Genomic DNA, 13162 nt, shown 5'->3' with positions numbered 1-13162 from the left:
TTTCGGATTTTGGCGGAACTTCTCCAGCAGACCCTCACGCCGCGGTCCTCATTCATCGCGCTGCGACCTCCTCCACCAAACTTCCTCGCGCCGCGAGCTTCGTTCCGCATGGCGCGAGCATCTTCGATTTTGACGTAACTACTTTCCATTTTTGAAGATTTTGGATCGAATCAACTAAACTAAAAGCCTATTTGAGCTCTGAAAATCAACATGTTCCTATATAAACCATTCTTGTAACTAGAACCACACTTTTGCTTTTATTTTTAATTTCCTTATTGCTTTTAGGTTGTTTTTGAGAGCTTTGCTGAGAGAGAGAGAGAGAGAGAGAGAGAGAGAGAGAGAGAGAGAGAGAGAGAGAGCGTTCTTTGTTGGAATCGACAACTTCGGCGAATCACTTGAACTCACAACCATTGTTTCTCCTTCTTCCTTTACTTTTATTTTATGGTTATCTCTTAAATCTTGTTAAACATCGTTTAAATTTCAATATGAATTTCTTTTTTCTTTCCATGCCCATCCTGTTGATTTTAATTATTTTGCTTTGCGTTTTGATTATCATGGGTTCCATTAGCGGTTAGATTCTTATGGGGTTACGATGTAGCTAGGGTTAACAATGGAAAAGGGGTTTTTGTTAGGTTAGATTATGCTTGTTTGCTCCACTTATTAAATTGCTTGTCATGAATCATGCTTAATGCTTTCTAGTGCTTGATCAATATTAGAACTGTTATCTAGGATTGTTTATTACTCGAGAGAGAATCGATAATCGTGCTTTTATTCATGACTTCATAGTTGATCCTAGGTTAGAAAATATAGGCAATTTATGTAATCGTTTGAACTCTTGTTTTATTGCGTGTGAATGTTTTAATAGGATTAGAAGCCAAGAGGATAATAATCCGTCACTTGCATAGGTTAGCTAGATCACTCGAGACAGGTTAGTAAATATTTTCGACAGAGTGAGATTAGCGTTTATAGGAGTAGATATTTTGTTCGAACCTGAAACCCCCCGACCTAGTTAGCTCCGGTAAAATCGTGACCCCTACTTTCTCTTATTCGCACTCGTGTTTAATTCTCTGCTTTAATTTTGTTACTACTCTTGTTACAAACATCTTCTCAATTTTACTTGGATTTAATTAGCATCAAGTCTTAGGAAATCGCTGTTTCTCTAGTCTCTGTGGGTACGATACTCGAATTTAAATTATATACTACTTGAGCGACACACGTACGCTTGCGTGTGCGGATTATTTCACAACATTTGTTTGTAACCTAACTAAGGCGTGGCTATAAAATGAACGCCAACCTTCTCATTCGAACACACTTTGAAAACGAATCTCATGTCCCTACTTACTCTCCAGAAATTGCTTGTGTGTTTTTTTCTTTTTGTAGTCCGGTGGTAGTTTTTGTCACGGGTACGGTTCGCCGGAGAAGTACCGTTGGTGTAAAGTTTTTCTCAACATTGTTGTATCCAAGGAGGCTTATCATTCATCAAATCGAACACCCGTGGGAAAGCGATATGAGCTTTAAAGAAACCGTCGAACGGCCGTGCTCCGATTTCATTTCTTTCTTGTTTCCGGTTTGAGGTTTATTTGTCAGTTCTTTTATTTTGTTCGTTGGTTCCTCTCTTTCTAGTTTCCGAAGTAAAATAATAATTTTTTTTGTTTAACTATTTTCATTGCAAACTTTCTTTATTTCCCATATTATAAATATTATTTGGTTAAATATTTCTAACGACGTTTACTTGAGAAAAATTAGGACAAGCACGTTGTTCTTCAATATTCCAATTAACATCTCCAAGACAATTTTCAAACTTGACCAATTTTGGCTCATTTTAAGATGAAAATGAGAAATAAGTAAAGCTGTGCATTTGAGATCATCAAGGATGTAAGAACAAATAAATAAATAAACTTATTTCGCCTTCGCTCACAACTTGGATTTTATCGGAGATAAAGCATGATTAACCAACTCTCTCCTCAAGATCTTTCCTGCCGGAGACTTTGGAATGGCATCAATGAATGCCACGCGGCGTACTTTCTTATACGGCGCGACCTGGAAGAAGAAAATCAGCCCGAGTGTACTCTTTTGACAAATAATACATAAATAAATAATACACGGTACCTTTTTTGAAACAAAATCGATAACTTGAGCCTCGCTAAGATTGCTTGCGGGTTTTCTCACAACATAAGCCATTGGAATTTGTCCCGCATCTTCATCTGGATACCTATTCGTGTAGGAAAAAAACAATTTTACATAAATTCACAAAACTAGAAAAAACATAAAATAAAATAAAATAAAAAGATGAAGCGCTGGTGCGTAGTATACAAATAATACTCACGGAATGACAGCAACATCGGCAATTTCGGGATGAGATTGAAGAAGTTGTTCCAATTCTGCCGGTGGAACCTGAAATGTCATTTCAAGGCATTAAGAAGAGGAAGAAAGAAAGAAAAAAAAATTAGCGAAAGGTTTTGAATTCGGTATCTGAATTAATGATCACCTGATATGCCTTGTATTTGATCAGTTCCTTTAGCCTGTCCACAATGTAAACAAAGCCTTTGGAGTCGAACATACAAAGATCTCCGGTCTTAAGCCATCCCCCGGAATCCAACGTCTCTGCCGTCGCTTTTTCGTCTCCTGCATAACCTGATTGCCAATTTACAATAGTTAAATACAATCTACGAGTTTTAATATTTTTTTGGGTTATTACACTAGCCATAGCGCTATAGTGTTTTCTCTAAAATAGTCCACCTTTCGTTGATATACTGTAAATAGTCAGGGTCCCTTATTTACAGAATATGAAAAGACACTTGTATCCCATCCGATTCCCGCCCAATATTATTAGCCTATTAATTAAAAAAGGAAATCAAAATTCGGCCATAAGTGCTCACCTTTTGAATATCGCTGGTTATTCAAATTGAAATTTCCTAATCGGTTTCAATATTTGATTCAATTTTTTTTAAAAAACTGCCTAATTAGAAACAGTTGGCCGAAATTAATAAGGGCAAAGATGTAAAAAAAATAAGCAATGAATAAGCTGTCACGTATGAAACGTGGCTATTAACTGAGAATTTACAAAAGATTGACTAATTTACAATTCTTACAGTTTAGGTGCCTTACGTAGCTAATTTTTTGTATTTTTTTTAGTTACTAGTCGAGAAGGAAAAAAAATCATAATGTAAGCTTTTTATAGGAACTAATAATTACTATTTATGAACTTTTATCTTGCCTTACACAACAAGATACAACTTTTTCTCATAAATTTTAATTTTGAGGGACTAGAGAGATTTTCAAAAGGCGAACTATGAAGGGAATTATCATATGAATAAAGAAGAATTAGACAAAAGTATCACCAAATTTTGTTGGACATTTCTATCCCACCATTCTATTATGAAAATATCAAACAAATTATTAGTGATGAAAATGTCAAACAAATCATTGGTTAATTATTGTGTTGTTGGTGATATTCAGGCCAAATAAAATTGATTTCCATATTTTAAAAAAAAAAAACAAATTTGATTTCCATTTAACTAATAATTACAGTAATAATAAAATCGCATTAAATATGGAATATACTATTTTGTTTTACAAATAATTAAGTAACTAGTCATATTCACATTTTCACATTCTTATATAGTCACTCTTTCATAAATATTAATCAAATGATCAAAAATATGACGTGACATTCTTGGTTTGTGTTTTTATTGAAATAAAAAAATGAAATATTTACGTCAATTTACACGTGTAAATACATGAACATTGTTATTTATTTAGTATTTACGAAAAATTAACTATATAACAATGTGAAAATATAAATATGATATATATTTTTTTGTCAGGAGGAATATACTATATATTGGGATAGCGTTGTTTACTTGTTTTTTTAGGCACTATTGGGATAGTATTGATTCCCAACGCTATTGAAAATCACAAAATTGTACTTCCCAAAAAAATATTATACGAACCAAGGAAAATGGTTTATTCGAAGATGATTTGTAACGTATTACCGCCGCAGAATTAATTATATACTTGTATGCTCATTAGTTCAGGCAATAAGAGCAATGACAAATGAGCAAAGCATATATACCTTTCATGACAAAAGGACCTCTAAGCCAAAGCTCTCCTCTTTGACCAGGAGGCAATGGTTGACCAGAGACAGGGTCAACGATCTTGGCTTCCATGTTCTCCGCCAACTTTCCGACTGAGGCCACGTTGTTCATCTCCTCCGCCTCTATCGCCCTCGTCACCGACCCCGCCGTCTCAGTCAACCCATACCCCTATACCAACCAACCACCCATATATAAATCATTCAAATAATTAATAAAATTAATTACTACTACATATGATAATTTTATCAATCATCTTATTTCCTCCTACTTGTATGACATAAATGAACGTAAACAGAAAAGAAAAACACATTGTCTAGTCCTTTTAGGCTCTTTTTTTTTTCTTCCCTTTATTATGATGTAATTAATCATTTGACTTGATCGTATAGCCTATTGGGGTCCATGCAAGTTATTTAAATATTTGTTAAACTAGGCAAATTTTTTTACTTGGCAACTTTGCATTAGGCTATTTGTAGATTCCACGAGTTCTTAATAATACGATAATATATTTCAACGTTGTCATTACTAGCGTGGCTGTACATTCGATAATTAAAAGTTGATACCTTCCCAAGTCCAAACCTATTGTTAGTTTTTTCTCAAACCTGTTATTAGTTGATATGCTCATTAGACGCAGAAAAAGAAAAAGAAGGCATTTTTTTTATTATTCTTTTTTATTTAACTATACTAAATTACTTATAGTGACTATTGTTACGTTTTTTTTAATACAGTAACTATTGTTACGTATCTTTTTTTTTTCAATTTAAAAAAAAAATGAAAAAAAAAAAATCTTGACTGATTTCTTAAACACCATGTTTTAAATTTACAACTTAAAAAACACCACCATATTTTAAATTTAATCAACACTAATTAAAAAAAAAAAAAAAAGGTCCAAAATAATACGACGTTGTAGGAAAAAAAAACTTATACTTCTTGACTGTTTTCTTCAAGAAAATATATATAATATATATAGTTCTCCTCTTACGTATGAAATATTGTTAACTCTTTCTTAACAAAATACAAATTATTTTTCTTCTTTTTGTTTTGAAACAATATCATAATTGTTAACAGTTAACAAAACCATAAAGAGAAGGAAAAAAAAAAAAAAAAAGTCCAAAATTCCAAATTTTTTGTGAACGTCATAAAAAAATAAAATAAAACTTAACTTCTCGACTGTTTTCGTCAAGAAAAATATTATATAGATATAGATATAGTCCTCTTCTCTTACGTACAACCACCAATGACGGAGCCAGAAAAGCCCATCAGGGGGCTAATTTGAAAAAAAAAATTCAAGGAGGGCTTGATTGTAAAAAATTTATAAAAATTGGATCAAAAGTATAAATTTTCAAGGGAAAAAAATGTAATTTTTTTTAAAATAGACAAAAAATGCAAAAAACAAAATTTTGAGGGGGGCTTAAGCCCTGCTGAGCCTATACCGGCTCCGTCACTGCGTACAACCATGGTAAATTGTCAACTCTTCCTTAACAAAATACTAATATATTTTTCTTTTTTGTTTTGTTAATAACAAAACAATAAAGAGATAAAAATAAAAAATTAAAACACACCTACGTGTTCAATAATGCACTATAGGATATGAAAATTTTGTGTGATGCAAAATGGAAGAATAGAGAGAGAGAGAGTTATCACCTGAGAAATCTCAATGTTTGGGAACTTAGCCCTAAACCTCTCAACAACCTCTTCTCCGAGCGGAGCTCCACCGCAGCCAAGGATCTTCAAAGAACTCATATCATATTTCTCAGTCAACTCCGACTTCGTCAGAGCCACCACCAACGGCGGCGAAGCCGGCATATACGTCACCTTATACCTCTCCACCGCCGCCATCATCGCCGCCAAATCAAACCTCTCCATCACCACCACAGTCTCTCCAAACGCCACAGATCGGACCAGCATGAAGAATCCGAACACGTGGAACATCGGAAGTATGAACAAAGCCACCGGATTCGGATCCCATTCCGATCGCCGGAGCGCTTTGTAGCCGGCGATTATGGCGATCAAGCTCCGGTGAGTCAATTCCACTCCCTTGACTCTCCCGGTCGTCCCCGACGAGAACAAAATCGCCGCCACGTCGCTCTGCCGGACTTCGGAGATTTCGGAGGTTTCCGATTTGAATTCGAGCATGGAGAGAAACTCCGGCGAATCGAGGAGGAAGACAGGAACCGAATCGAAAGTTCTGTTCGGGAGCTTTTCGGCGGCGGATTTGACGGCGAAGACGGCGTTTGGGCGAGTTAGTTGGAATTGGCGGGCGATCTCGGAGTCTGAGCTGAGAGGATTGGCCGGAGCGACGGCGACGCCGAGGGAGATGAGAGAGAAGTACAAAACTGGAAGGTGGAGAGAGGAAGGGGATAAAATTAGAGCTGTTTCGCCGCGGCGGAGGATCGGGGAGAGCGCGGCGGAGAGGGATTTGATCTGACGGACGAGGATTGAGTAGGACACGTGGCGGCCAGTGGTTGCGTCGATGAAAGCGGGTGTTGAGGAGAGAGGGATGTGAGAGGATGAGAGGAGAGAGAGAGCGTAGTCGGTGAGAGAGAGAGGTTCGGTGGTCGGAGGAAGAGGGACTTCGGGTCTCAGGCTGTGGTACGTGCAAGTTTCCGGGTCGAACCCGGAATTCGGGTCCGCACGTGCGAGTTTGGCCATGAATGAGTGAAGTGAGTTTGGGTTGAGAGAAATGGTGTTTAAGAGAAAATAGCGGTTCAGAGTCTTCTTGTGAAGTGATCGTAGTATCTATTTAAGAGAGGGAGATATATAGAGTTGGTGGATATTAATTACCTTTGTTTGACTTCTTGAATGTCTTGACCACGTTTGTTTTTATTTACCTCTTTGGAAAGACAAATTTTATTTGTAGACCTCGAAGTTGTAAAAATATCAATATTAGACCCACTAATTCAAAAATATTTGAAATTAGATTTTTGACCTAATCCCGAACAAAAATACCATTGTAGTTCATATAACCCATTTCATTCATTCTTCTCATTTTCTCATCATTTCGTATCTCTAATTGATTGAATTCGGTAAAAAACAGGTAAGTTTGCTTCGTTATATATCTTTTATAGACTTAGTGATATATTTTGAGGAAAATCAAATAAGTAGGTCTCTAATTTTACGTTATTTCCGATAGTTTATGATGAAATGCAACAACAATTTCCGATGAAATTCAAGGAAAAAAAGGCAGCTCATTTTCGATAGGATCCGATGGGATGACAATTTCCGATGAAATCCCACCAGATCCGATGAAATCCGATTAGTTCTGATAGGTTCTGATTGAATGAGATTACCTTCTTATTTTAATGTATTTTTTTAGTATTTTTGTAGTTTATGTGTTGTTTGACGGCACGTAGGAGATAAAAGAACACTTATGGGTGTTCAAAATTGCGAGAACATTTCTATCAAAGTTTCGAAACACATGACATACATTGAGTTAGTGGATAAGGTCTACAAGAGAATCGATATAGACAGATTCAAGTATGACTTAAAAATTGAAGTTTCATATGCAGTGGTTACAATTCCGATGGAGCCTACTTTGTTGAAAGACGATGTTGACGTTATGTATTATACGAAGCACAAAAGTCGTAAAAGATTTCCACTCTGTGTAAGCTTGGTATCGAAAGAAATCATAGCGTTAAGTACATATCTAGGCGTTGATAAAGGAAAAAAATGTGATGAATGAAGAATTGTCTCACGTTGAATCCAACAAGAGGCGAAATAATTTGATTATCCACGATCGACACAATCTTTTGATCCTCAACAAGCGACAAGATGTTCCTATCATCCATCAACACAATGGCATCGAAGATGAGGTAAATAGGCGTGACAGAGATGATTACCATAACAATGACAAAGATGATGAACTAAACAGTGATAGAGGTGATGAAGACAACGGTGACGGAGACGTTGGACACATCAGCGACAAATGTGAAGAATTTGTAGAATTCGAGAACCCTAAAAAATATGAAGATTTTATTGAACATTTTACAATACCCTCAAGATACTGTCAACCGTCACATAAGCCTCCTCCCATAGTAGCATCACCAAAGGATTGAGTGCCTTATTCATGGAAGCCCCCGAGTTCACAGCCGATGATGTTGTCAAGGAAAAACCTAGTGAAGATCCAAGTGTGTATCCAACTTCTTCCACATGTAATATAAATGAGATGTACTTGAATTCGTAAATGAAAAATGTTACGTTATCTTCATTATAACCATTGAATGTAATAGAAAGCACATAAGATATATATCTTGGGAAGGACTTTGAGTCCAAAAAACAATTGAAACAAGAGATCCACATTTATGATCTTAAAGATAATTTCGAATTTAGAGTGAAATCTTATTCGAAAAGGAGATGGTATATCATATGCAAAAATGATATGTGCACTTGGAAGATGAAGGGTATTGTGCAGTGGTCTGATATGCGGCAGATTATGTCTTACGAGAGTAGACACTCTTACTCGTGTGTGGTTCGAATAGAAGGCCATCGAGGAGCTACACCTTGGGTTATTGGGCACGTCTTTAAAGATAAGTATACAATTAGCTCTATGGTTGAGTATTCGGCGCATAATGATAGAGAGGAAGTCAAGACAAGATGAGGTGTTGGCATCTCGTACTTGAAGTCTAGGAGAACTAGGGAGAAAGTTATTTCGTACGTAAGGGGTACGCCAAAATATTCTTATCAAAAGTTATCATCTTTGCTATACATGTTGGAGCAGAAGAATCCTGTGACTTTGGCTGAGTTTGTGAAAGATGATGACAAATTCAAGTACGCGTTCTTTTCTATTCGGGCATGTCCTAGAGGGTTCAAGTCATGTTGATCGGTCATATCCTTGGACGGTTCATTCTTGAAGACAAAATATGGTTGAAAATTGAGTTGCGCAATTGCTATGGACGCGAATTCGCAATTATATCCACTTGCATTCGGGGTCGTAGACAACGAGTGTCATGCTTCGTGGATTTTATTTTTGAAAAATTTGAGAGAAGCTATCGGTGAAGACATACAAGATTTGGCATTCATATAGGATCGACGTTTGCATCATACATGGTGTCGAATTGGTGTTCCCCGGTATCCCTCACAGAGCATGCTACCATCGTCTAAAACTAAATTTCCAACATAAATTCAAGACTGATTATTGTGGCATTGAACTCAATGTCGCTGCTTATGCCTTCAATAATACAGCTTTCAAAGCTCATTTTCGGCAATTGAGACTTAAAGATGTCGAGATGGCAAAGTATCTCGAGGAAGTCGGTTTTGATCAGTGGGTCAAAGCATTTTTTCTAGCGAAACGGTAAAACTAAAACTTTACCTTTGTCATTATAATTTTTTAAATAATTTTATAATGTTGTTAATAAGTTATTGTTTTGTATGACTATGTACGATATAATGACAAGCAATAATGGAGAAAGCTTTAACAATAAGACGAGGAATGCTAGAACGTTTCCCATTACCACGTTGTTTGAGTTCATTCGATTCAACCTTCAAACGTGGTTTTTCGATCGAGAAGAAATGGCTAGGAAATGTGATATAAAATTGGCCAAGAAGTTTCAAGAGGATCTCGGCCATCTAAACGAAAAGGCGTAGTACGTCACGACGTACAAACTCGGTCTGTATGAATGTCATGTCAAGGACACGAGATGTGACTTTGATGTAGATTTTTTTAGAAAAGACATGCACTTCCGGACTATCACAACTACTTGGAATTCCGTGCTAGCATGTCATCACATCTGCACAACATTGTAGTGTCGATGTTTATTCCTTGTGCAGTCCTTTCTATTTGAAGGAGACATTGATCGAGCTGTACAATGAATGCATATATCATGTTGGGAATGAAGACCAGTGGAAACGTTCCGAATGAGATCAAAAATATTACGATTGCTATACTAGTTGAAAAGAAACAAGTCGATCGATCGAAATAAAAAGTAAACAAGGAAGGCGAAGGGTCAATCGATACCCCTCTCAAGGCGAAAAGAATTGTTATTCACCGCAAATATGGCAAATATGTTGGTATGGACCATAATAGGAAGACATGCACTTGGATGGATTGAGAACTTTTTTTTTTGTTCTTTTATGAAGTTTTTTGTTTTTTTTTTATGAATTTTAGAACTTTTAATTTTGATTTTGTTTGAAATTTAGAACTTTGTATTTTTATGTTTACCACTTTTGATTTTGTTATTCAGAACTTTTGATGCTTATGTTTATGTTTATGTTTATGACGTATCATATCCAAATATTTATTGACATAACATATCCATCAATTTATTGACATAACCCTAACTTTTTGGAAAATTTATTGACATAACATATCCAAAAATTTAATAACATAACATATTAAAAAATTTATTGACATATCAAAACAATGTTTCACATATCCCAAACATTTTCAAAAGAGAAAAATAAAGAATAAAATATATCATGACATTTCCTCCTGGTAAAATAAGTCGGTCGACCATTTCTCATAAACGTTCTTATGTTGTCGTTGTGAAGTGTATCGAACCCCAAGTCGAAAAAGATGTGCTTCACATACTTGACTGCGAACATCCGACGTCACCATTGGAAAAAAAAATATAAAATGTTATAAACAAAAATACGCTAAAAATTAAGTATACGATTCGCTTACCCGGCTACACATTGTGGCACGTTTTTATCGACTAACGTCCATAGGAACGGTGGAAGTCGAATTTGACCGCCAACTAGCTCTCGCTCTGCCTTATGACGCTCGCTGAACAATCTCGACGCTTCCATCACTGTTGGTAATGCTCGAGACCAATTCTATGTTATTGAATAAATATAAGATCATTAAAACATCGAGTTCAATAGATTACATAAAACTTCAAATTTTACTAACCTCCATCATCGTTGTGAAATCGTCTGAATATGCTTTCATTTAACAAGGTATTTATGGCAATCCAAGACGATTTTGGTACACTGATCGAAGTCGACTCGAAACATGAACCAATGCATGTTCTTGAAGTTGACTGCAAACAAAATCTTTCGCACACCAGTCCATGGCAAGACTTGCGAATCTTTGTAGCCAGTCATCGAGATCAACACGGTTCTCTCATCCCATTCCACGACATTCAGCTCTGTGCCTTGTTCGGCGGCTATTTTCTTGTCCTCCACTTGCTTCGTATATCGATCGTATACATTTTGGACCCATCGAGTATCCATGATACGGGCATCTTGACGATATTCGGAAAACTGTCTTTGGGGTCCTCGCAGCATATGCAGGATAGCATCAACATGCTATGAACGTGTGTATAAATTAACAAACATATTAATTAACTTTTTATTTAAATACATATTAAAATTAATGTAATTCAACATACCGTATCTGTTAGCCATTTTCTATTCTCCAAAAAAAAGCTTTAAGAACTCGGTAGATACGTCACCGGTCTTGATGTTCACTCTCTCCATCAATTTTCCATTAAATTTCATAGTGCGGGTCCACTTGACAAAGTCATTGTTAGTGGCAGTGTTTGGTTCCTTCAAGGCTCTGAATGACGTTAGCCATTGTTTTGAGTACTTCGGCCGCGTCGGGTCCGTAAAATCGGAGGGGAATGTATCTTTCCGGTTACGCTTTTGAGATGGCGTCCGTACCAATCTCTTCCGTGTTTCTTTGTCACTAAGGATGAAAGAGGGAACAACTTCTCCGATACATCTTTGTGTCGGGGACGTCGACTATTCACAGAAAAAGATGGTGGCTTCGTCAAAGATGGGGGCTTCGTCAAAGAAGGCGGCTTCGTCAAAGATGACGGCTGTGAAGGAGGAGGAAGATTATGAGGAGAAGGACTACGTGATCGATGTGGACGACGTATGCCAGCTTGTGTTGTTGGTAACGGTCTCAGAGGTAAAAACATGTCACATCCTCGAACATGAGGTTGATCTTCTCAAAAATGGAAAGTTGTAACTTGATGACACCATATATTTTAATAAGAAACTGATGTATTCTAGAAACGAATGATTTAGAACTTAATTAATTGTCAAAGTATTTATACCTGGTCCCGCCTCATTCTCTCCAGTCTACGAATTTTGTACTTAGAGCTTTCAAGACGATCGCCTGACAATGTACCATTTGATTCCACATATCCTCCGTCAAAACCCACAGAGCAGGATGAGCGGGAGCTTCTGGAGAGCACGAGTACGCTGAGGGAGAGCGGGACGTTCAGACTAAAATGATTGATATATAAACTAATAACTGATTAATAAATAAACTACTAATTCATTAGTAAATAAACTAATATTCTTTATTTATAAATAAACTAAAAATAATTAATAAAATTTACCTAACGAGGTACCCGCGGAGTATCCGAAACATGTTCTTCATCATCGTCTTCCTCACCCCACAAGTCATCCTCTTCGGCTTGTCTGAGTACGCTGGTTTCTTTCGCTATTTACTCTATTATGCCAATCTCATCCTCAATATTATGTGGCTCAACCACGTCTTCGCCTTATGTGGGATATAGAGATTGACTGAGTTGCATCTCTAGAAGCTCGAAAAATTGGCACTCTCTAGTCCGTAGTATCAACATCTGAATAACGCCAACCTACAAGACAACAACCAGTTATAAATATTTAAAAGTTAGAGATGTTAAGGTATTTAATTTCAAAGTAATTACTATTTTTTTTACTAGAATCTTCTCAATGTCCTTGTGGGTGACAACCCGGGTCCTGGACCAAGAATGCATCACCGGTACTTGAACACTAGCACCGCTCTGTTGACCAATCTCAGGATAGCCTCTTACGCCCAGTACTGCACGGAGTGCAAATTTCTCGACAACGAATACTTGGCCTCCTTTTGTACAACACTCTCTTTCCCGCAGCGATGATAAGTTCATCGACAACGACAATAGAGTCTCGGTCCAAGTGATGTTTCCCCAAGGCAGACTATAGAAGAATGGCAAGTCTTCAACCATATAGAGGTATTTTTCGTTGATGGTTTTGTTGTGTTCTAGTCCGAGGAGATACCCCATGGTAAATACACACAAACTCAGCTTGCAAGCATCGTTCGGATATTGACAAGTCTTGAACGCATTTACCAAGATGTCGAACTTGACATTTGACAAGCC

General features: G+C 36.7%; 1 protein-coding gene across 1 annotated transcript; it reads right to left on the bottom strand.

The window, feature by feature from the left end:
• Positions 1 to 1793: 1793 nt before the first annotated feature.
• Positions 1794 to 6994, bottom strand: LOC149383323 (AMP-dependent synthetase and ligase family protein). Its single transcript, XM_089629018.1, has 6 exons — positions 5739 to 6994; positions 4076 to 4265; positions 2489 to 2634; positions 2327 to 2394; positions 2110 to 2212; positions 1794 to 2040 (listed from the first exon to the last, which is right to left on the bottom strand). The coding sequence occupies exons 1-6, from the start codon at positions 6744 to 6746 to the stop codon at positions 1915 to 1917; spliced, it is 1641 nt and encodes a 546-aa protein (XP_089485144.1). The 5' UTR covers positions 6747 to 6994; the 3' UTR covers positions 1794 to 1914.
• Positions 6995 to 13162: the final 6168 nt, after the last annotated feature.

Source organism: Urtica dioica, chromosome 10 (assembly GCF_054948205.1).
Source record: "Urtica dioica subsp. dioica isolate 48M chromosome 10, U.dioica_male_clone48M_v1_H2, whole genome shotgun sequence".
Classification (NCBI taxonomy): Eukaryota; Viridiplantae; Streptophyta; class Magnoliopsida; order Rosales; family Urticaceae; genus Urtica; species Urtica dioica.
This window is presented reverse-complemented; position numbering and strand designations above follow the sequence as displayed.

What these genes read in the sequence shown, in the direction of transcription:
- LOC149383323 (XM_089629018.1), bottom strand. Translation starts at nt 6,746, where the DNA reads ATGGCCAAACTCGCACGTGCGGACCCGAATTCCGGGTTCGACCCGGAA. An exon ending in CAAACATTGAGATTTCTCAG is followed by an intron (nt 4,266 to 5,738) that starts GTGATAACTCTC and finishes TGGTTGGTATAG; the next exon opens with GGGTATGGGTTGACTGAGAC. An exon ending in TCGATTTTGTTTCAAAAAAG is followed by an intron (nt 2,041 to 2,109) that starts GTACCGTGTATT and finishes TTCTTCTTCCAG; the next exon opens with GTCGCGCCGTATAAGAAAGT.